A 26,021-nucleotide genomic window follows, 5' to 3' on the forward strand; every position below is an offset into this window, starting at 1 on the left:
AATACATAATATGTGAAAAACTTAAAACAAATAATAATAAAACAGTTTAAAATAAATAATATAAGAAAAAACTTAAAATAAATAATAATAACAAAACAGTTTTAAAAAAACGAATAACTAAACAAATAAATAAATTAGACAGACTAAGGACTAGGCTGAAATCGAATTGAAATTTAGGGTACAAATTGTAAATAATAAAAAATAAGTCATCAAGGACCGAAGTGGAATGCGCTTAAAGAATGAGGGACTGATTGGGGAAATATTCCTAGCCCTTATGCACAGCGTTTAAAGTGTCTGCCTTTTCAAATGGTCGGAGGACCAAACTGAAACAGAAGCAAAATCCCGTGGCAGAAATCAAAAATAAAAGAGAACATAGGACCCCATTGAGACGCGCTACAAAGAAGGGGGACCCAATGCGCAAATAGAATATAAGTAAAAAAAATGCACGAATCCTCCTGGAGGGGGTCGGGTCGCGCGGGTCAGAAGCCTTATATGGCACCGTTTTGGGGCCATTGAAACAGGCTCTAAAAGATGACGTTTCGCAAGTTATATAATAGCAAAAAAAAAATTACTCATTCTGCCCTTTCTTTTTTTAAAAAAAAATCAAAACTCTCAAAATACTCTCACCCCCCCTTTTTCGACAATTGGGTTCTTTTGGCGATCTGCCCTACTGCCACCGTGGCTGGCGTTGTGGAAAATGGGCTTTTTAGCCCCGCTTTGAAGCGCTTTTGAAGGCCAAGCTACCGAACCTGAAGATGTCAAAATGAGGAGGCTCTTGACCCCCTTTTGGGTCTGATTTTGACGATGGAGAATGGCCCTCCGACGTCGGGACCACGGGAGATTTAGGTGAGCTTTTCCTTCCGTTCTTTAGTTATTATTTGTGTGTAAAAAAAATAAAAACAATGAAATAGAATCAAACAAGAATTTAAAAATGAAAGTAGAAATCACCTCTGAAATTTCTTTGCTTTCTATTTTTTATTTTCTGATGTGTAAAAGAATTACAAAGGAAAAATTGTGGCCTTTATAGCCGAATACAAGGCCGTTTACTTCTATTTTTTTCTTCATTTTGCTATTGATGCTTGCGTACTCCTCTCTACTATTTCATTTAATTCTCTCGCAGGTGTCAGAGAAGCATCAGAGGCGTGTGTGGAAGAGCGACGCGCAAGATGGCCTACTGACGTGCGGCAGAGGGAGGAGCGGCTAGGGTTTTCTTTTTATTTTTGTTTGGCTGAAAGTGTTTAGTTTTGTGGGCTAGGGTTTAGTTTGGGCCTGAGGTTAATTTGGGTTTGCAATTGGGTTTTAATTTGGGTTATTTGTAAATGGACTGCTAAAACTTTTGGACTTTTAATTATTATGCTTTTTTAAGGGGAGTTATTTTCCAAACTAGGCCAGGCCAAAATTGGCATATTACAGCTTCCCCTCTTTGCTCGTTGACGTGTAACATGAATGGAGCAAAGACTTCAGAAGTGGTCAAATTTGTCTGGTCTTGCCGAATCTTGACTTTTGGTGCTTCCTTTCTTCAAGTAGCCTAATTCCATCCCGTTGTATTCTCAGGAGTATAGGAATTAGTGCTTCAATCCACTCCACTGCAACTTTAGGGAGATTAGTCTTGTAGCTTCAATCTTCTTTACTGCAACTTCAGGAAGATAAGATTTGTGGCATCAACCTACTCCACTGCAACTTTAGGGAGATAAGGTTTGTGGTTTTACTCTGCTCCACTGCAATTTCAGGGAGATAAGATTAGTGGCTTAAATCTGCTCCACTACAACTTCAGGGAGATAAGATTCGCCACTTCAACCTGCTCCAGTGCAACTTTAGGGAGATAAGGTTTGTGGTTCTAACCTGCTCCGCTGTAACTTCAGGGAGATAAGATTTGTGACTTTAATCTGTTTCGCTGTAATTTCAAGGAGATAAGATTCGTTATAGTGATTTCAATCTGTTCCACTGCATCTTTAGGGGTATAGGATTTTTGGTTTCTTTGGTCTGTTACGCCATTCTTTAGGGAACATGACCTGTAGAATCTATTTTATGGGCCTATTTATGCCAAGTGATTAGGATCTCATGATCAGAATGAATGGAATGCTCCTAAGTAGATGTGTATGAATGATGAATGCAAAAATATCATTTTTAACATGATCTTGCTTATGTTGACATTACTCGTTGTTTATTGAGGTTTTATCACCGATGTATTACTCTGTCTTCTTCAGCTGGTATCTCTAACAGAAAACCCGTAGAATGATCACAATTTGGGCTATGCTTTCCCTAATGTTTCCAGTTCTCGGATTTGGTTAGTTCTGACTAGTAGTCCCGTTTCAAGTCCTTGTACTATTTTGAACTCTTCAGAGTAATATGCAAAACCCCTTTTACTTGAATATTATTAGTCCATTAACCGTTATTTCAATGGAAAATGCTTGAAAAAGATTATTGCAAGGAACAAGATGAAATTTTATTAAGATCAAAGCTCGAAATAGGTCAACATAGCAAATTTGCTAAAATAAAGAAAGAATAAGATGAAAACAGATGCCCTAGATATCATAGTACGAGCTTCTCCGCACAAACTTCTTGAGGACCTTTTGAACTTGATGCGTGTTTAGAAGATCTAGAGTGCTTCGTTGATACCCCAAAATGTAGCATCCTTCCTTCTTGTTAATTCAGGAATAGCGAGACAAGCGCCCTTTGGGGATTTCGCCTTGGCCTCTTTTTTTTTTAGGTGAAGTATTTTTTGACTAAGTCTGAATTCACAGGATTGGGCAAGTTTTTCCATCCATTTCGATCAAAATCAAAGCTTCTCCAAAAAATGCCTTCTTCACTACATAAGGTCCCTCCCAGTTTGGCATCCATTTTCCTCTAAAGTCTTTTTGTACGGGAATGATCTTTTTCAAAACAAGGTCTCATTCATGAAATTCTCTAGGGCGAACCTTCTTATTATAAGCATATATCATTCGCTTTTGGTACATTTGACCATGACGGATAGCTTTCAGCCTCTTTTCTTCAATTAAGTTTAGCTGATTATATCGAGACTAGATCCATTCAGCTTCATTTAACTTTAGTTCTGACAAAACTCGTAAAGAGGAAATCTCAACCTCAATAGGCAGAACCGCCTCCATTCCATAAACCAAAGAGAAAGGCGTTGCTTCAGTCGAGGTCCTAACAGATGTTCGATAAGCGTAAAGAGCAAATGGTAAATTCTTGTGCCAATCTTTATAAGTCCACCACACCATTCATTTTTGGACGATATGGTGACGAGTTATGGTGTTTGATCTTGAATTGGCTACAGACCTCTACTATTATACTGTTCAAGTTCAGTGCATTGTCTGATATGATCCTCTCTAGCATCCTATACCGACATATGATCTCTTTCTTCAAGAATTTACTAATTGCAGATTTTGTGACATTGGTATAAGAAGTGGCCTCTACCTACTTGGTAAAGTAATCAATGACTACGAAGATAAATCGATGCCCGTTAGATACTTTTGGCGAGATCGGCCCAATAACATCCATGCCCCACATGGAGAATGGCCATAGAGAAGTCATGACATGAAAAGGTGAATGAGGTACATGAATTTTATCTCCATAAATTTGGCATTTATGGCACTTCTTGGCATAGCTGATGCAATCCCCTTCTATAGTGGACCAATAATATCTGAATCTCATAATTTGTCTGGCCATTGTGAAACCACTAGCGTGTGTTCCGCAAACACCCTCATGGACCTCTTCCAGGATTTCCTTAACCTCAACAGTGTCTACACATCTTAACAGCACCTGATCCTTCCTTCTTTTATATAGGATCTCTCCATCTAAGACATAGCTGCTGGCCAGTCTTCTTAATGTCCTTTTATCATTCTCAGTTGCTTGGTCTGGGTATTCACAATTCCTCACATATCGTAATATATCACGATACTAAGGGTGATCATCTTTTTCTTCTTCTTTTTCGATGTTGTAGCAATAAGCCGAAGCTTCATAGATACTCATCTGGATTGGCTTCATGTCCTCTTGCTTGTTTACTCTGATCATAGAAGCTAAGGTAGTCAAGACGTCGGCTATCTGGTTCTCATCTTGCGAGAGGTAACAAAAAGTGATGTCATCAAACTCCTCAATTAACTCTAAAACTAGCTTTCGGTAATTGATCAATTTGGGGTCTCTTGTTTCTCATTCGTTTTTGCGCTGATAGATCACTAGTGCGAAATCCACACATACTTCTAGCACTTTGATATTGCATTCAATGGTTGCACGGATACCCATGATACATGCTTCGTATTCTGTCATGTTGTTTGTGTAATCAAAATCCAATTTACTAGTAAAGGGATAATGATCTCCGTTTGGGGATTCCAAAACTACCCCGATTCCATTGCTCACAGCATTTAAGGCTTTGTCAAAGTTAATTTCCAAGGATGGCCTTCTTGAGAGTCTTCTTCAGTGGTTGCAACATACATTAGATTTTCATCCGGAAAATCAAAGCTCAAAGGCTCATATCTTCTAGAGCTCTACTGGCCAGAAAATCTACTATTACACTCCCTTTTACAGCTTTCTGGTTCACGCAGAATACGTCAAATTCAGAAAGTAAAATTTTCCAACGAGCCATTCTTTCATTCAAAGCAGTTGACTCCATCATGTACTTCAGAGGGTCTAGTTTCGAGATGAACCAAGTTGTGTGGCACAACATGTACTGTCTCAGTCTTCGGGTTGTCCAAATCAATGCGCAACGCAACTTCTCAATTGGTGAATATCTTATCTTACATTCAGTGAACTTCTTGTTGAGGTAGTATAACGACGTTTTTTTCCTCCCAACTCATTATGTTGGCCTAGCACGCATGCAATGAAATTTTCGAATACTGCCAAGTACAGTATCAGTAGCTTATTTGGGCAATGTGGCATCAGTACTTGGGGATTGGACAAGTAATGCTTGACCTTATTAAAAGTTTTTTGGCACTCCTCATCCAATACACCTGGATTGTGTTTCCTAAGGAGACGGAATATGGAGTCACATTTCTCCGTTAGTTGTGAAATGAACCGGGTGATTTAATTTAGTCTTCCTAGGAAACCTCAAACTTCTTTTTGAGTACACTATGGGGCTAATTCTTGTATGGCCTTAACTTTATCTGGGTCAATCTCAATCTCCTTTTCACTGATTACGAATCCCAACAACTTTCCTGACCTAGCCCCGAAGGTAAATTTTACTGGATTGAGCTTTAGCTGGAACTTTTTTAATCTTAAGAACAGTTTTTTCAGGACTAGCACATACTTCTTTTATGTTCGGGACTTTGCGATCATGTTATCAACATAAGCTTCAATTTCTTTGTGTATCATATCATCAAATAGGGTTACCATGGTTCTTTGATACATCGCTCCTGTATTTTTCAGTCCAAATGGCATTACCTTATAATAAAACGTTACCCACATGGTTACAAATGTAGTCTTTTCCATGTTTTCAGGATGCATCTTTATTTGGTTGTACCTGGAGAAGCCATCCATAAAAGAGAAAAGTGAGTAACCTACTGTATTATCCACTAAGGTATCAATGTGAGGCAACGAAAAGTTGTCTTTCAGGCTGGTCTTGTTCAAATCACGATAATCCACGTACATTCGTACTTTCCCATCTTTCTTAGGAACGGGGACGATATTGACTACCCATTTTGAGTATTTAACCACTTGTAAGAAACCGACATCGAATTGCTTCTTGACCTCCTCTTTTATTTTCAACAAAACGTCGGGCTTCATCCTTTGGAGTTTCTATTGAACTGGATTACACTCTTCCTTTATGGGGAGTCGGTGTACCACGATATCAGTATTTAACCAGGGCATGTCTTGGTATGACCATACGAAGACATCCTTAAATTCTCGGAGCAACTTAATGAGGTCTCACTTTGTCTCTGCAGTGATAAACGCTCCAATCTTTACCTCTTTTCCCTCTCCTAAGCTCACAATTTCCCTTGACTTATTGTAAGGTAGGATTTGTTTCTCATCTTGTTCTACCATCCTTAACAAATCAGGAGATAAGTTACAGTTTTGATTATCTTTAAAATCCTGAGAATCCTCCATACACATATCTTGCTCAAAAGGCGACTCTGAGTTAGTAGCAGCGTTGCTCATATCATTGATATCTGGAGACCTGTTATAGGGATGAAGAAAAAATCCAAAGAACAAAAGAATCTAAGAATATTTATTTATGTAGTATCATTATGAATGAAATGAAAAGAATAAAAGAATATTTGCTCAAAATGATACGCAAAGATGTATTTTTATTGAAATAACGATATTAGACAAGAGCCTATTTCACAAAAGGATTCTTATTGCCCCTAGGCTTAGAGCAATAAGCTTGTTTTAAACATTACTCTAAATTAATTCTAAAAGTTATAGGGATCTCCTCCGCAGTTCAATTGTTCAAAACGCTTCCAAGTACGTATGGGCCAATACCTGATAGATTTTCTTCTCTCGTTTCTTCCTCAGATATGACGTTATTGCTCAAATTTTCCAACATTTCTTCGACAGACTCCTTTCTTGTCATCTTCTGGTTGAGGTAGATTATTCCTCTTGATACAAACGTTTTAGATATATGAGGAAAGGTCATTAGCTCCCATTTGACCTCTCACCCGTTTAAACGTGCTCTTCTCATTTCCTATTTCTTTTCTTTCTTTTGCCTTGCATCCAGCTTGAATCTTAAGCCAAAGTAGTCTCGTTTATCCTTCAACATTGGTGCCTCGACCCTTCTTTAGAGATATCTTTCGAGTCCTCTTCCCGGTAAGGCTCTCTTTTCGATCGTCAATCGCAGGCCCATCCTTATAGTTTTGGATATTTTGAGCTTTGGGATCCTATTCCCTTCGACAATGAATGTTGTGTTGACAAATTCTAGCAATCGAAAGAAACATTCTATCGCCTCATCGTCCGTCCCTATGTATGGTATGTCACTGGTAACGGATACAATAATGCCTTCCTCCGCGTTTATCGTTACTAGTCTACCCTCAGTTACCAACTTTAACTTTTGATGTAACGACGACGGCATTGCTCCTGTGCAATGAATCCAAGGCCTTCCCAACAAGAAATTGTACGAATACTTAATGTCCATCACTAAGAAGTCCACCTCATATGTGTTTGGCCCAATTAAAAGAGGTATCTCGATCCTTCCCATCACTTTCCTTTCAGTACCATCGAATGCTCTCACTATGTTTTAGTATGTCTTCATGTGAGAACTATCTACAGGCAACCTATTCAGCATGGATAAGGGCAAGACATTCAATACCGATCCATTATCAATTAATACACTCGGTAATATATACCCTTTGCAACAGGTGGTGATCTGCAGAGCCTTTGTAGATCCCATACCCCCCGGAGGTATTTCATTATTATTGAAGAAGATGAAGTTATCGGCATTTATACTGTTGACTAGGTGGTCCAATTTGTTTACAGAGATATCGTTAGCGACGTAAGTTTCATTCAGCACTTTCATCAACACGCTACGATGTGTTTCCAAACTTAAGAGTAAAGATAGCACTGAGATGCGTGCCGATTGCTTATGTAGCTGTTCTAAAACACTGTAGTCACTATGCTTTAAGAATTTTAGGAATTCCCTAGCTTCATTCTCAGTTACTGGCTCATTAACTGGCGGTTCGAGCCTGACCGTCTTTTTCTTTTTTTGCTTGACTATGGAGGTCTTTCCTTTAACAGTTTTGGTTCCTATACTCGCAGGATCATAGCGCCTCCCACTGCGTGTATAGAAATCTATATATTGGCTCTCCCTTGAAGCATTAGTTGGGTTCTTCTCTCCCAGGATCGTCACATTGCAGTCATAGTTCCAAAGAACCCTTTTTCTATCCTTGTAGAGAAAGGATACAGGTTTCTGGATTATGACTCTCGGTGTTATTTGTATTTCAGCTTCATTGCTTCTGGGTCGTGAATTGATCACCACAGGGTGATTAACCTTTTGGACCCTTTCTATTTACCCCTCATCTGAGGCGTTAACCTCTCCTTTTTCTGATCCTTTGATCTCTTCATAAAATTCAATCTCTTTATTGTCCATTAGATTTTGCACTGTGGTCCTGAACTCAGTGCATTCTTGGATGTTATGACCCTCTTCGGCATGGAACTCACAGTGTTTTCTTGCTCTTTTGGGCCTTTCCTCTGAATCTTGTGTGATTAATCCTCCATTTACTATTTGTTCCCAAACCCATCTCAGTGGGGTTTTTACTTCAGCTATGTCAGCTTTGATCCTTTTGCCTCTACTCTCGATTATCGCTTTTACCCCTTTTATTTGAATGATTAGGTAACGAATTTCCTGCTACGTTAGGTCCTGATGAGTCGTCGAACTTTACGATCCCTATTTTGATGAATCTTTTGATCAACTTTTTAAACGTAGTGTAGTTCTTGATCGAGTGCCCTGTTTTCCCCGCATAGCACTCACATTGGGCGTTTGCATCATACTCCTTAGAGAATGGAGGCTGCATAGGCTTCAAATAGAAAGGGGACACCACATGTGCATCGAATGGACTCTGATACAACTCCCTATATGACATAGGGATAGGCGTAAACTGAAGTCTTTCTGTATTTGGCCTTGCACTGGATTCTTGCCTAGAGGGGTCTTGATGGCTAGTAGTTGACGTCCTTAGCTGGCTTACAACAATTGACTTTGCATAGCCCTTGTTATACATACTCGCATTATTTATCTTGTTCTCCTTCTTCCTCAGGGCTGATCTCTTAGCGCTTTCCCTCATGTCTATCTTTCCACATCTTTTTGCGTTTTCTATCATCTCTCCAGACATCACTATGTCTAAAAAGCTCTTAGTAGCGCTTCCCAGCATATGGTTGATGAATGGAGCCTTCAGAGTTTTGATAAAAAGCATGGTTATTTCTCTCTCAAGAAGAGGTGGCTGAACTTGCGTCATTATCTCTCTCCACCTGTGGGCATACTGCCTGAAGCTCTCACTTGTTTTCTTCTCCATATTTTGCAATGTGATTCTATCGAGTGTTATGTCTGTCACGTGACCATATTATTTCATGAAAGCCTGTGCCAAGTCCTTCCATGAATTAATTTGGGCACGACTTAGCTAGTTGTACCATTTGGCTGCAGACCCTATTAGACTGTCTTGGAAGCAGTGGATTAATAACTGATCATTATTAACGTATCCTGTCATCCTTCGACAAAACATTGTGATGTGAGCGTTGGGGCAGCTAGTCTCGTTGTACTTTTCAAACTCCGGAGTTTTAAATTTTGGTGGGAGCACCAGATTTGGGACCATACTCAAATCCTTAGCGTCAACCCCGTAATAGTAGTCAGCGGTCTCTATTACTTTGAATTTCTCTTCGAGCCATCTACACCAGTCCTTAAGTTTTTTTGGCAGATCTACTCTTGTCTTTTTTATTTCTGTCACATCATCGAGGTCCGGAACAATGGGATTAGTTGGATTATCCCCTGGATTGGAGCCCAAGCCTGTTGGAAAGTTCATCGGTGCTGAGGCACCAGCCTGATATTGGGGTCTGATGGTGACTGACACCCTCTGTGGGTACATATCTGGTTGTACTCGAGTGTTTTTCAGGGCAAAGCCTAGAGGATAGTCAAGGTCTTCATTACAATTCCCCGAGTTAACCGCAATGCTCTTCCCTTTCTCGCATTCCCTAGCCAGCAGCTGCGCTAACTGGCTTATCATATTGTTCTGGGTTTCTTGCATTTGTTCCCTCATGTCTTGTTGTATATTGGCTAATTGCTTTTGCATCTGCCCTTGTAATTGATCTTGCATATCTCTTTGCATTTTTTCTAATCTTTCCATTCTTTGATCCATTGTTTTCGTCTTGCAGCGGGTACCGTAGTGATATTTAGTTGGTGGATTTTCGTTGGTTTCCAGGGTAACTGTCATAATTTTAATTAATTAGGTTCTTTTTATGAAACTTAATGTATATGATGAAATGTAATGCAGATGAATGAATGCAGAAAAAAAGGCGTTGATTATGATTCAATTTCATTAGAACAACTTTGCTAGAAAATAAATTCATTTACATAAAACGGATTACATATACAACTTTGCCCTAATACACAAAGCCTTAACCTTTTTAAGGAGCCAAGCTAACTCTCAGCCCCGATCTGATTCCAACTCATATTTTACACTTAGTACATCAGCTTGAACCGCCAGGTTTTGCAGCGCGAGCCACAGCTTTGCCCATGATATAATCTCTATCTCTGATCTGATCTTGAGAATGGTGGATCACCCAGTGATTTGGTCGTTTTAATAAAATATTTTGATTTACTAAAACAATGATTTTGGTCTACGAAATCAGAGAAAAACGGGTTCGGGATTCGGTTACATTCGAGGAAGGATTAGCACCCTTGTCACACCCAAAATTGGTACCAAATTAAATTGATTAATGTCTTAATGTCGAGAGTTAAAATTTGAAAAGATTTTAAAACACGATCTTATGATGAGAGTGAATTGTAAATTTTTAAAGCCAACATGACCATTTATTTTAAGGGTCATATTCCACATGAATATATTTAAAAATCTTAATATATTTAAAATTATATTAAATTTGAAAATTTTAAGATTTTCATGAGAAATTTTATGGGTAGTTTTTTATGATTCAGCTTATAATATTTTATTTCAATCAAATCTTCTAACAACAACAATTGACTTTTGAAGTTTTAAGAGGCAATGATTCAATTTCCGCTATGAGTAAAGACAAAGACATTCTTATCCCTATAGTGGGTGGCCGTACACCCATGTACAATTTGATGTCTCAAGGCGCTCCCCTTCTATGAATTTTTCAAAGTTTTTGAAAGAGATTGAAAGTAAAATCTTAACATGACTCATGATAATACCAACCATTTTGAAAGGTTTGATCAACTGTTCAATGGACGGCACTTTAAAATTTTCATTCAAAGAAGTCATAAATTTCATTTTTGAAACCATTTTTTTTGAAAAAGGTCGACTTTTTATTTAAGACGAAAACGGGAGTCGCCACCGATATTTTTGAGATGTGATCGAATCACCTAGTGATTTGGTCATTTTAATAAAATATTTTGATTTATTAAAACAATGATTTCGGTCTACAAAATCAGAGAAAAACGGGTTCAGGAGTCGGTTACGTGTGAGGAAAGATTAGCACCCTCGTCAAACCCAAAATTGGTACCAAATTTAATTAATTAATGTCTTAATGTCGAGAGTTGAAATTTGAAAAGATTTTAAAACACGATCCTTTCTTATTAATGCTAATTTTAAAAACGCTTGAACAAATCGAAACGAAATGGTAAAGACTCTCTTGTCTCGAGGTAATAAAATATCACATCCCATAAGTTAGGACATGACACTTTGAACCCTTGAGAATAAGCTTGCCTTTAAATTTTATTGAAATTTCATGTCTTTTGAAATTTAAAAGGATATTTGGCTATTTAGGTTTAACAAGAAAATCGAAACCCCCGTAAGTTAGGGTACGATTTCTTGAATTCCCAAAACGCAAATTATTGTCTTATTTTGAAAATTTTTATTTTTGAATGATAACAAATACAGCATTTAATGATGCGTGTTTATTTTGTTTGGAGCAAAATAAATTGGTCTATATCGAACAAATACGTTGGAGCTTAACACACGATGTGATTTAAACTAAATATAATAAAAGACAATATGGAGCATGGAATAATAATACATGAATTAAATGCTATGTTAATGAACGTCAACAATATGAAGATATTAATAAATAATTTCTAGAGCATATAATGACCTTATTCACGTGGTGCACCATTTTAACACCAATGTTAACAAATGAAGAATATGCACCAAAATATTATATAAAACAATTTGAAGTCAATAATATAAAACAATTTCAAGAAAATAATATGCAAAACAAATTTAAAATAAATAATAAACAAAACAATTTAAAATAAATAATATATAAGACACTTTAAAATAACATATAAAAGAGTTTAAGATAAATAATATGTAAAAAGAAATTTAAAATAAATAATATACAAAAACAGTTTAAAAATAATATATATAAATATATATATAAATAATCCAAAATGAATGATATATATAAAAAGTTTAAAATAAATAACATTTAAAATATTTAAACTTGATAATAGTTTAAAATACATAATATGTGAAAAACTTAAAACAAATAATAATAAAACGGTTTAAAATAAATAATATAAGAAAAAACTTAAAATAAATAATAATAACAAAAAAGTTTTAAAAAAATGAATAACTAAACAAATAAATAAATTAGATAGACTAAAGACTAGGCTGAAATCGAATTGAAATTCAGGGTACAAATTGTAAATAATAAAAAATAAGCCATCAAGGACCGAAGTGGAATGCGCTTAAAGAATGACGAACTGATTGGGGAAATATTCCCAGCCCTTATGCGCAGCGCTTCAAGTGTCTGCCTCTTCAAATGGTCGAAGGACCAAACTGAAACAGAGGCAAAATCCTGTGGCATAAATTAAAAATAAAACGTAAGACCCCATTGAGACGGGCTACAAAGAAGGGGACCCAATGCGCAAATAGACCATAAGCCAAAAAAAAATGCACGGATCCCCCTGGAGCAGGTCGGGTCGAGCGGGTCAAAGGCCTTATACGGCACCGTTTTGGGGCCACTGAAACAGGCCCTAAACGACAATGTTTCGCAAGTTATATAATAGCAAAAAGAAAAATTTTTACTCATTCTGCCCTTTCTTTTAAAAAAAAAGTCAAAGCTCTCAAAATGCTTTCACCCCCCTTTTTTCGACGGTTGGGTTCTTTCGATGGCCGACATTGCGGAAAATGGGCTTTTAAGCCCCGCTTTGAAGCGCCTTTGAAGGCCAAGCTTCCAGAACCCGAAAATGTCAAAATGAAGAAGCTCTCGACCCCTTTTTGGGTCCAATTTCGGCGACGAAGAATGGCCCTCCGACGTAGCGACCGCGGGAGATTCAGGTGAGCTTTTCCTTTCGTTCTTTAGTTATTATTTGTGTGTAAAAAAATAAAAACAATGAAATAGAATCAAACAAGAATTTAAAAATGAAAGTAGAAATCACCTCTGAAGTTTCTTTGTTTTTAGTTTTTTATTTTTTGATGTGTGTAAAAAAATTACAAAGGAAAGATTGTGGCCTTTATAGCCGAATACAAGGCCATTTACTTCCATTTTTTTTTGTTTTGCTATTGATGCTTGCATGCTCCTCTCTTCTATTTCATTTAATTCTCTCGCAAGTGCCAGAGAAGCATCAGAGGCGTGTGTAGAGGAACAACGCGCGAGGTGGCCTGCTAATGTGCGGCAGAGGGAGGAGTGGCTAGGGTTTTCTTTTTCTTTTTGTTTGGCTGAAAGTGTTTAGTTTTGTGGGCTAGGGTTAGTTTGGGCCTGGGGTTAATTTGGGTTTGTAATTGGGTTTTAATTTGGGTTATTTGTAAATGGACTGCTAAAAGTTTTGGACTTTTAATTATTATGCTTATTATTTTTTTTGGGGGGGGTTTATTTTCCACACTAGACCAGGCTAAAATTGGCCTATTACATCCATCAACAAAAATAATCAAAAATACATTAAAAATTATCTCCACATCTATATAATATATAAAATTAACTCTTAATGTTGGAAAGTCAACTAATTGAGAAGGATTGACTAGACTTTTTAATTTAGTAAAATTTGACAATATTTAAGCTTCCTTTTGATTTTATTTAAATTATATATTGTAATAATTTTAAATATTAACGAGGGTTGACAATACTTATTCTCTTCAACTTTTTTTTAATAGATTAGAACACTTTACATCAAGTTAGAAAGAAGCAAAAGGAGAAGTTACATTTAATTGTAAACCTTTTTCTTTGTCAAACGCCAACTTGGTAATGCGATCAGCTTCAACATTTTCTTCTTTGAGAATATGTTCAATTGACCAATTCTTCACCTTCTTCAAAAGTTAAACAATGCGTCTGATTATTGTTGAATCTGAACACTTCAATAAAGATTCCTTGATAACCCCAATAACTTCCATGTTGTCCGTCTAAACTAATATCCTATCAAATTATCTTCCTTACACCAACAACACGCCATCAAGAATGCCGCACAATTCAGCTCTGAAAACTAAACATTTCTCCAACCTATTTAATCTTATCTTTAGAAAGCTGAAATTTTTTAAAATCCCTTCATAAAATGTACCTTATCTTTTATTTCTAAACTATTCCGTATTGAAGTTTCAAAAGTTTTAATTAAATTTCTTCCGTTGAAAAATTAATGTATAAATATTTTAATTTCATAATTTTTTTTAGTGTGGTGATGAATGATGCTAAATTAGGATCGAATTTAAGTTTTAGAGTCCATAAGCATTTAGGTATTTATGTATGTATTTTATAATTTTTTGATTGTGGGTTAAAAGCATTCATTTATTAATGTTGTTTTTTTTAAGCAATTATGTTATTTAAAAAAATAGTTAGGTGTTTTTTATATATATATAATATATGAGAGGGGAATTATTTAACAAGTTATATTAAAATAGCCAATTATTTATTAAAATAGATGTTTTTCTATAGCACTTTGATATTTTTATGAGAGTCTTATAGTAAATAGGACCTTCTTTTTTTGTATATATTTTTACTTTTTTATTATTAATATTTTTTTTTACTTTGATGGTGAAGCTTACAAAACCAAATCAAGCAAGTTTTGTTGCAAGGAGGAACATCACTGTTAATATTATTGTTGCACAAGAGACTATTCATTCCATGAAAGGTTTCAAAGGAGGAAAATATAGGATGACTTTGAAAATTAACTCAGAGAAGGCGTCTGATAAAGTTAGATGGGATTTTTTGGAGGACACCCTATTGGAAGCGGGATTACCATGTTTATTGGTTTCAGTGATTCTGAACTGTGTATAATCAGCCTCACTCCAAGTCCTTTGGAATGGTGATGTCACGGAAGCTTTTAGGTCGTCGTGCGGAATCAGACAAGGAGACCCTCTTTCGCTAGATTTGATTGTATCTTGTATAGAGAAATTGGGACACCTAATTGAGGAGACATTAAATCGTGGGAGTTGGTCGCCGATTTTCCTGTCAAGAAGAGGCCCAGCTTTAACAATCTTATCCTTTTCTATGAAGCCAATAGGAATCAAGCAGCTTAAGTTAACCAGTTCTTCGCATATTCTATCTTTTTTCAGGCAAAAAAGTGAATAGAGAAAAGTCACAGATATTTTTCTCTCCCAATACACTAATTGATTTAGCAAATGCAATTTGTAGAGATATTGGTTTCATGCGTATGGATGAACTTGGTAATTATATTGGCATGCCATTGTTTCACAAAAGAGTCACGACTAATACTTTTGATTTCGTGGTTAGAAAAGTTCAAAATAAGTTGAATGGGTGGGAAGCAATGAAGCTATCTTTGGCGGGAAAAATTACATTGGTAAAATCTGTATTGCTTACTATTCCTAACTATTTCATGAGCATAATTCATATTCTTCTTTCTATAAGTTGTGAAATTAAAAATTTAGCTCATAATTTCATAAGTGGTACGACATTGGAGTCTAGGAAACCAACATTAGTGTCTTGGGGGGGTTGTTGTCCACCCCTCGATTCCGGGGGTCTTGGACTCAGAAGCCTTGTCGATCAGAACATTTTTTTTTTGAAGTTGGGTTTCCAAATTCTCACTAATATGGAAGCTGTGTAGGTGTAATTATTGAGAAACAAGTATAGTGTACAATGGGTGTTACCGGAGTCTATAACAAGAAGTAATTGCTCTTATATTTGGAGATCTTTGATGAAGGAATGGCCGGATGTGATTGTCAATGTGTTCTAGTCTTTAGGGGACGGTTGACTTACGAACTTTTGGAATGATGTGTGGGTTTGTCAAGTTGATCAACTTAGGGTCTTTTACTTAGGTATTAGGCAGACAGATGATACTTTGTGTCTGTGACTTAGTGAATAGTAGTGGGGGTTGGGATTGGCCTCAGTTACACAATTTACTTCCTAATAGTGTCGTTAAGCTCATTGCAGTATGGTTCTACCATCCACTGATGCAAGATCGGATAGGTTAGCTTGGAAGTGGATGCCTAAAGACAACTTTCCTAATGCTAAAATGTATAGGAGTATGTACCAACCTATTCATGGCGAAGGCTTTAATTGCTAGAAGTTAATATGGAAAACTAAAGCACCTCAACAAGTGCGTGTTCTTTCTCTAGGCCTTTTGGCAGGATAAGCTACTGACGAATGGTGAAAAAGCAAGGAGACATATGAATAATGTGGGACACTGTCCTAGATGTGATGAGGTGTTGGAGTTAGGACTCCATGCTATTAGGGACTATCATTTCTCAAGAACAATATGGCAGTTTATGGTGCCAAAACATGCTTAGAGTGCATTCTTTTCCTTGTCGCTTGGTGACTGGTTGCTATGGAACTTAATGTGTTCAATGAAATGGAGGTCTAAGGAGTTTGAATGGCAATCCCATTTCTCTATATTATGTTTGTAACACCCCTAACCCGTATCCGCTGCCAGAATAGGGTTTCGAAGCATTACTACCATTTGCAGATCACTTAAAAAAATTAAAATACTTACCGATTCAATGCATCATATAAAATAAATATATTATCATTCAATCAACAGTTTGGCACTTGTATAAGCATCAAACAACAACATTGTTAGTATACTTGCACATATCTCATATAAATTCAACATTGATATATCTATTTTCTCGACATGTCGTACTTGAGTTTAATAATAGTCTCAATTACATAATTTCCTTGTATGAACATATCAAAGATAATCATATATGTACATGTCATGAAACATATCATGCTCTTACCGTTTCTTCACAAGCATATATCATTCATTTCATTATATCAATATTTTATGCTTCATCATTTCCATATATTTTATGTATATTTATTCTGGTAATAGCTTATATCAAACTTAACATAAATTATATTCCATGTACTTATACTTGTTTCGTTTATCCATTTTCATAATTATTTCATACAACGCTTTTGTACATATATTTCCATATGACCAGTTCTTGTAAACATTTCACACAACCATTTCATATAACCATTCGTCATCTGATACATTTTACCTGAATATCAATTGTTCAACAGATGTTATAGCGTCTCCCATCCACGGTCTTATTTATCTTTGACGTGATGCCATAGTGTCTTTCAACTATGGTCTTACTCATTTTCTGTCATGTTGCCATGGTATCTTTCAACCATGGTCTTATTCTTTTCATGTCACGTTGCCATGGTATCTTTCAACCATGGTCTTACACATCTCATATCAGATTGCCATGGTATCTTTCAACCATGGTCTTACACATTTCATATCAGGTTGCCATGGTATCTTTCAATCATGGTCTTACACACAGGTTGCCATGGTATCTTTCAACCATGGTCTTACACACAGGTTGCCATGGTATCTTTCAACCATGGTCTTACACATTTCATATCAGAGAGCACACTCCCGCGAACCTCATCCTTACAGTGGGATTACCAGTCCAGGCTAAAACTCCTGCAACGACAATTACTCTAATGAGCTTGGATCTGAATTACCAGTCCAGGATAAATTCAGACCCTAATTCAGAATACCCGTCTGAGCTAAATCCGTTTTACACATATTCTTCGGGAGGGCTATATCAGGATAGGATCACCCGTCCGGGCTAGATCCTTTTTACCGTCAATTCCTTTTCAGAGATCCATCAAATTTTCCTTTTATTCAACCGGGATTTCTTCTCCTTTTATCAAATTTATCAATGTTTCATAAATTTTCATACAATGAACATTCAAATCATATTCACGTAAATAACATACAATCTCAAGCATTTAAGAATATAATTCAAGTTACACGAACTTACCTCATTGCTTGTTTGTGTTTATAATTTCATTAATCTGATATCTTTTCCTTTCCACGATCAAATCTCATATTTGAGTCATCCGGATCTTTATAAATAAATTTGATCATCATTTTCATTCATTTCATATTCTAATGCATTTAATTAATGCTCTAGGCAAAATTACCATTTTGCCCCTAAACTTTTAATTAATGACGATTTCATCCTTAGGGTCAGGAAAATAAAATTCTTGCAATTTAATCCTTATTTCCAGCTATTATTCTCATATATATTGATAACAATCCATGAATTCTATAAAATATCATAATTTTTCATAATTTTTTCAATTTAATCCCTAAAACATGTTTTCCCCCGATCTTGAACTAAATTAATAATTTCATTCAATTTTGTAATTTAAATAATAAAATAATCCATTTCATACAATTTGGTCATTTCTGACATGTTTACAAAATTGCCCATAAAGTTTTACTTTTATTCAATTTAGTCCCTGAGCCTAAAATGTGCAAATTTTCCATGCTAGATGAATATTCATACATATTTTTCCTCCTCCTCCTCTCCATTCCACATCCTTAATGTAGATAACACACTTGTAAGTAACATTATCCATAATTTTTATTATTTACTTTTATGAATATTCAAGCTGTCTATCTGCATCATAGTCACTAAATTATTTATATCTAGATCTATAGAACTAAAAATTAATATCCGATAATTTTCCCTGAATCTAGACTCATATATATTCTTACCATAAAAATTTCAGAATTTTTGGTTTAGCCAATAAGTATAGTTTATTCTTTAAAGTTACCCCTGTTCTGCTGTCTGATAGTTCTGACCCCTCTTCACCAAAAATTAATTATCTCCTCATACAGGATTCAAATGATGTTCTTGTTTGTTTCTATTAAAAATATACTCATTCAAGATTTTAGAAATATTAATTTAAGCCCATAATTATTTTTATTCAATTTTTTATGATTTTTCAAAGTTAGAACAGGGGAACCCGAATTCATTCTGACCTTGTCTCACAAAATTCATTATATCTCAAAATTTACAAATCCATTGCTTACACTATTTATTCTATGAGAAACTATACTCAATAATATTTAATTATATATTTTTTTCATCTTCTAATTCGATTTCTACAATTTATGGTGATTTTTCAAAGTTAGTCTACTGCTGCTGTCCAAATTGTTTTTGTGCAAGCTATTAATTACCATGTTATAACACCCTTATTTTCTTTTTCTACACCATTTCTCATCACTTTCTCTTATTTTCTCTTCACTAACATATCAAAAACATAGGACCTTATGTAAGAAAACTCTACTATAACATTATTTCCATGCTTTGTCAATAATAACAAACTTAAAAACATATTGAAATCTTGATATACTTACCTTGTTCTATTGATACTAATCTTTAACTTGATTTTCTCTCTCCTCCAGCTTCTATTTCTTGAATCCAACTTGATATTCTAACTCCCCATGCTCTCCTTAACATTTTTGTCTCTTGGTAGCTATGGAAATTCATTTGATTTTTGGGTGAAAATGGTGAATTTTTTGTAAAAGGACCAAATTGTAAAGAAAGCAAAACTTTCTTTCTTCCTCTCTTTCTCTCACGTTAGTGCATGGGAAAATATGGATGAGAATTTCTCATCTTTCTTTCTTTATATACTAATAAAATAATAATAAAATATCTTATTAAAGTATTAATAAAATAATATTTATCTAATTAAATAATTATAAAATATCAAAATATCTCTAGCATCATTATTACTTTCTATATTTCTCTCTTTCAATTGACCATTTTGCCCTTCATTATCTTTTAAAATTCCATCCTTTAGTCATCATTTAATTTGGTAAAATTGCAATTTAGTCCCTCATAGTTCTTCATCTATTCAATTTGGTCCTAATTCATCCATTTTCCTTAGTTTCTAGATCATTCCACTCTTAAATTATTTACACTATTGGTCCTTTAACTTTTTCATATTTACACTTTAACCCCTCAAATTATGAATATTTACTCTTGTGCAACAAAACTTTTCTCACTTTTACAATTTAGTCCTTTCTTGAATTAATATATCATAATATACTTCTCAATATTGACATAACTCAAAATTTCCCTTTTTGTCACTTTATTTCTTTATTTTACTATATCAAGGATAATATCTTACTGTAAAAATTTTCAGGGTATTACAATGTTGATTGTTATGGAAGAATCATAGCCTTGATGTTTTTGCTAATAGTAATAACTATGTACAAGAACTTGTAGATATAGGTATTATTTGGGAAAAGAGCTATGCAAAATTGGATTCAATTTGGCCTCAACCAAATCCTATGGTGTTAGCTAAATGGTGGTCACCACCAGAGAAATGGTGAGTTAAACTCAACATGGATGGAGCTATGTCATACATTAGGAATTGTGCTTCGGTGGGAGGCGTGTTTAGAGATGCTGATGCGATATGGTTGTGTGGGTTTTCAATAACGATTGACAGAGAAACAATTTTTCGAGTTGAAGTGTGTGCCATGCTTGAAGGATTGCGCATAGCATGGGGGAAAAGATTCAGGCAATTAGAACTAGAATGCGATAATGCACTTCTAGTGGAGACTCTGCTAGCTGGTGGAGTTGGCAATAGTAATTTGATTAAGCTACATTTAATTAATTGCCTTTTCAGATGAAATTGGAATATAAAACTTCGTCATATTTCAAGGTCTCAAAATACGGTTGTTGATCAAATGGTTAAGTACGTGAATAATGATACAACAAATTTATTATTATTTGTGGATCCACCAAGTTCAATACAAAGGGTTTTGCAGTTTGAGAGTAATGCATTTACACGAATTTGATTGTTTCAATATAACAATATAGTGTTGTTCCTTTCTATAATAAAAAATCTAGATGGGATAAGAAATCAATGACATTCAAGAAATCATAAATTGTAGATCTATATTAAAATATACAAATTAAATATTTAATTACTAAGTATTATAAAGACTTATTTTCATTACTAATAAAACATTCATCAATTATAGTTGCATTTTAAATATGGATAGGATAAAAAATCAATGAGGTTCAAAAATAATAATAAATTATAAACCATATTAAAATATATAAATAAATATCTCCTTATAAACAATTTTTTTCTTTTACTAATAAATCAATTATACTTACATTAAGTTTTAAAATCTTTAATTACCTGATTAATTAAAAAATTCAATGGCAATAACAATTATCTTATAAATGTAATCTCAATTTTTATACATTAAATTATAAAGCTCTAATTAAAATAAATTAAAAAGTTCATATATTTTCTATACAAATGGAAGTAACAACACGTATTGCTACCCCCTCACAAAAATCTTTAGTCATAAATTCAACAATTATCAACCTTATACTCTTTTTCTGGATTATTTTTCTTACTTTCTACAAAAGTGAGTTTTAGTGTTTATGGATGAGGACGAATTATGTTCGGATTGGACTAGTACAAGATATTTAAATTAATTTTTTAAGTTTAGACTTAGCCCACTTCAAAAAATAGGTTTATTTTTTTGTCCAAACTTGAGTTAATTTAAAAAAAGTAAATTCGAGTCCGACTTGACTAACCCATATTTAATTTTTTTCTAAATTAGTTTTTTTTAAATAATTTTTTTAAATGTAATACACTAAATGCACTAAGAGATACTATAATAAAAATTTTCTAATAAATTAAAAAAATTTAAAAGTATTTATGTTAAAAACAAAAATAAATATAAAAAATATTTTATTGTATTAAATATATTTTTTTAAAATTTATATTTTGGGTTGGGTTATTTAGTTGGGTAAATTTTTTTAGATTTTGGGTAATAAAATTTAATTGTTATTGGGTTAGTGATTTAATATAAATAAATAAATAAATTTATTATTTAACATATATGATTAATATTATATTATATTATAACATAATATACTAGGATAGGGCCGGTCAGGCTCAGGCTAAAAAATTTGCCCAAAGCCAACTTATATAGAAAATGAGTCTTGAATTTTATTCAAGCCCATTTTTCAGGTCTCGTATTTTGTCTAAACCCTTCCATTTTTGGACGAACATTTAGGTTAGGACGGTAGCCCAATCCATGAGCAGATCTAATCATATCCTTTTCAAGTCATTATTGTTGTTAACTTTTTCTTTTCTTTTCTTTTCTTTTTGTCTTAATTTCTTTTTCAAAATTATATTTTATGATTTTCAATTTTCATTTAAATATAGCAACTTTTATGAGACTTATGAAAGTAAATAGTATCAAAATGGATTATTTTAAATTTTTAAATTTATTTTAATTTATATATTTTGATTTTGATTTGATTGTGTTATAAATATTAATTACATTTATAGATTTTGTTAATTTCCTTTAAGTGCTTTTTAACTTTGTTTTTTTGGAAGTTATACTTTGTGATTTTTTGAATTAATTGAGTTTTAAATATTTTTTTATGGAATTTACATTTTTTTGGTTGAATATATAGATTTAATTGGGTTTGTATGAATATGTAGATTCCGGTATTTTTTAAAAAGATGTTGGAATATGAGTATTTATAAAATTTTATTATAACACGTTAAATTAATTAATTGTATTTTAAGTGTTACCATATTTAATTAAAATTAAATTTCATTTAATTATAACAAGTTAGTACTTTTTTTTAACTAAAGCTTTTATTTTTTTTATTATAGCAATTTCAATTTCAATTTTATTGTCTGAAATATATAAATAAATATTTAATTAAAAAGTTTCATGTAGACATTTCTTTCCATTACTAATAAAACATTAATCATGTAATAAAAGAAAATTTAATCAATTATACTTACATTTTAAATATAGATGGATAAGAAATCAATGAGGTTCAAGAAATTATAAATTATAAATCATATTGAAATATATAAATAAATATTTAAAAACTAAGCTTTACAAACACTTTTTTTTTTCTTTACTATAAAACATTAGTACTTTTCCTTTTATCATTAATTATAAACTTTTTAATGGTAGACTATATATAAATAAATCTACAATTTTTGGCAGAGTAAAGTACTAATAACAAATTTTAACCAGATAAGTCTAAGGTGGAAATTTCAAAATTTGAAAAATATAAAGACTAAATTTGACTAATTCAAAAAGTATAAAAGCTAAACTTGAATAAATTGAAGTATAGGGATTAAATCCACAACTACAAAGCACAGAAACTTATAGCAGAATTTGACCCCTCTGAAATATAGGGAAGTTTGCATTGCATATCCAAGTCCTGCCTCTTCCTGTTCTGGATACAGGAGATATCCAATGTCTCTAAAAGAGACAAGGGCTAACCATAGATGCAAATCTGCATCTATCAATGTTTCTTCTAAGAATATTGAAATATATATGTAGATATATAGATATATCATTATCACTCCTGGTTCTGCTTTGGCACATCGCGTCGCCAAATTCCGGCCAATAAACTACCGAAAATTGAGTGGCATACACTGGACACTGCACACGGTACTGCCGTCAGTGGATTTTGGAAGTGTTGAGTAGCAAGATAAACTCCGAGAACCGAGTTCTGAAACATCAATGAGTTGAATGAAGGATCAAGCAAATGAATAGGAGAACACCGACAAATCACCCACAACATGCTACCACACTATTATTTTTCATGTTAAACAACTATGATCATTGTTTTAAATGTTCTAACAATAATGTGTGGATAGTGCCTGGATGAACCAAATAGAAAGTACGTTCTTTGAAATCGAACTGCCTGAAAAAGTATGCGCACCTGCATGCCAACCTCAATAGAGATGGTTCGTGATGAAGCCACATCAAGCTGAAGCATCCGTGAAAGGACATAGCCAAAGAAAAATCCAGATGCGTGAAGAAGGGATGAAGCTAGCACAACTTGTAGACCAGATGCAAGAATTGCGGAAGAACTTTCAGCAATTGCATTTCCACATAGAACAGCGACAGTTCCAAGGCATCAAAGGAGAAACAAATTTAACGAAGCCATGGAAATACTGATTTAGGAATGCACCACCCAATACAGGAAGAAGCACAACCTGGGGTAATAGTCTGGTTAAGTACTGACCACAAGGAATGAACAATATTTGGAGAAAAAAAAAGGTCCGCAACAAAAGAATTCACCTGCAGTGTTGAGATTAGCAGTGCAGCAGCATCTACTGGAACATATTGCCCAGCCAGCATGCTTGTGAGAGAGGGGGTCATAATCTGAAGAATAAAAAATAGCAATAAGAAGAGAGATTAAATGGTGCAATGTCAAGAATATAATTCTAAGAAGGTAATCCGACAGAGTACTAAAAATCCTACCCCCCCCCCAGAAGTATTCATCTTAATAAATTCATGTCAATACTCTACTCCATTGGGATTCGATGCTGCTTATCACATAATATCCTGGATGGTCCTTAGAAGAAAGGTCATTGATGTTTCCCAAGTTCTTAAAAAGGCCAATGTAAAATAGAACTCAATTTGACAGTATCTAATATTTTGTTTTTCATGTCTTTTATAAAATGGAACTCAAACCATATTGCATCACAAAAACATGACAAAAATTGTGGCATCAAATATTTACTCATAATTCAGCACTCCCCAACGTAGGATCGATGGTCATCAATCATAAATATTGCCCGCACAAGTGGATGCTACAGTTGAGACATAGTCAATATGAGAAGGTTCATTGATCTTTTTTTAACACCTATTAAATAAGAAAGAAAATATGAGGCAAAGTTCTGGTTTACCAACCACAGCAGATAGAGTGCTTGCAGCAGTCATCAACACGGAAAGTGCCACATTTCCTCTGGGAGATAGAAACATCATCAAATGTTATCAGGCAAAAGCATCAATAATTAAAGAAAAATGAATGATACATATAGACAATTTTTTGTATACCGGGCAAGATATGTGACAATGTTACTTGCTGTGCCTGAAATGAAAAAAGAAAATGCAGCACTATCAAGAGGAAGACTAGGATAGAGAAGTGAATAATTATATTATACAATACTTGCAAAGAGTGACTATAAGCTTACCACCAGGACAGCAACCAACTAATATTAAACCAGCTGCATAGTGAGATGGCAAATTTAAGAGCTTGCTAACGAAATATCCAGATAAAGGCATAACCTGCAACAAGTTACCCAGACATAAAAGTAACATGAACTGCTATGATACTCTTGCTTGCACATACCCAAAGCTATTGCCAGAGTTGGGAGTTAGTAAGGTTATTTGGAAACTAGTATATGTAACTCAACAAAGAAAAATTATATAGTTCAACATAAACAATTATAAGTCAAGAAAAACAAACCGAATATTGGAGCACAAAACCAGATATTAACTCTTTAGGCATAGCAAGGGCACCACGAAGATCATCTAGAGTAAGAGTCATACCCATACCAAGCATAGTAAGAGTAAGACCAAAAATAGTCCAACTGGGGGTAACCCAGGTGAAAGAACTTGGCTTGAACAGTCCAAGTAGACATCCTAAAGAAACCCATAGCGGGAATGCAGTGGAAATCACTTCACCAACCCACTCAATCCAATCTCTGACACTTTTCTTGTTGTTAGCATTGTAACTGTTTGATGAAATGCCGCAGTAAATTTGAAAACGATTGGAGGTCAACGAATTGATGGGTATATTGGGTAGTTGTTTGTGGGATTGGGATCTTAGTGTTAAGTTAAAAGATGATGAATTGGAAGGTCTGGGAAATAAAAGGAAGAGATTAGGGTATGATAGATAAGGGGGTCTTGGTTTCTCTAGAGATTTGAAGTATGTTGTTGTTGCATGAGGGCATGGAAGTGAGGACTGCATTTCTTGTTTCGCTTCACCGTTTTTCAGTTCAGTTCTTCTTTCTTTCTCCAGAAAGGTCCTGTGTAAATATTATTAAAAGTTTGGCTGAGATCTCAATTCACATAATCGAGTACAGACATATAATAATGACATGTTTTTCAAAATATATTTAAAATATAAAAAATTAAATACATGGCACCCATATCATCATCTTAATTTTATATTTAAAATTAAAATAAATTAAAATAAATCATACACAAGTCATCACCTTAACCTTGTTTATGAATTATTTTTCTTTCACATGATAATAATGGTATTACTTTTTCTTTTATAGATATTTTATTGTACTCAACAGCCATAAATATTTGAAGTACAATCAAATTAATAGTACCCAATGCAGAAACTAAAAGGCAGAATCTGACAAACTTTTAGGTTTGTTGCATTTTACAATTTAGTACGTAA

General features: G+C 34.1%; 1 protein-coding gene and 1 pseudogene across 1 annotated transcript; both read right to left on the minus strand.

The window, feature by feature from the left end:
* Positions 1–7,165: 7,165 nt before the first annotated feature.
* LOC107933898 (uncharacterized) lies at positions 7,166–8,933 on the minus strand. Its single transcript, XM_016866202.1, has 3 exons — positions 8,396–8,933; positions 7,938–8,238; positions 7,166–7,880 (listed from the first exon to the last, which is right to left on the minus strand). The coding sequence occupies exons 1-3, from the start codon at positions 8,931–8,933 to the stop codon at positions 7,166–7,168; spliced, it is 1,554 nt and encodes a 517-aa protein (XP_016721691.1).
* Positions 8,934–22,897: 13,964 nt separating this feature from the next.
* Positions 22,898–25,933, minus strand: LOC107933920 (probable sodium/metabolite cotransporter BASS1, chloroplastic; annotated as a pseudogene).
* Positions 25,934–26,021: the final 88 nt, after the last annotated feature.

The sequence above is a fragment of the Gossypium hirsutum genome, chromosome A01 (assembly GCF_007990345.1).
Source record: "Gossypium hirsutum isolate 1008001.06 chromosome A01, Gossypium_hirsutum_v2.1, whole genome shotgun sequence".
NCBI classification, from domain to species: Eukaryota; Viridiplantae; Streptophyta; class Magnoliopsida; order Malvales; family Malvaceae; genus Gossypium; species Gossypium hirsutum.

Excerpts from the sequence above, each read along its gene's own strand:
- LOC107933898 (XM_016866202.1), bottom strand. The coding sequence starts at position 8,933 with ATGGAGAAGAAAACAAGTGAGAGCTTCAGGCAGTATGCCCACAGGTGG. Across the intron at positions 8,239-8,395 it reads GTATGATGCAAACGCCCAAT|GGGTAAAAGCGATAATCGAG; the intron begins GTGAGTGCTATG and ends TTCAAATAAAAG. Across the intron at positions 7,881-7,937 it reads GTTAACGCCTCAGATGAGGG|AAGCAATGAAGCTGAAATAC; the intron begins GTAAATAGAAAG and ends TTCACGACCCAG.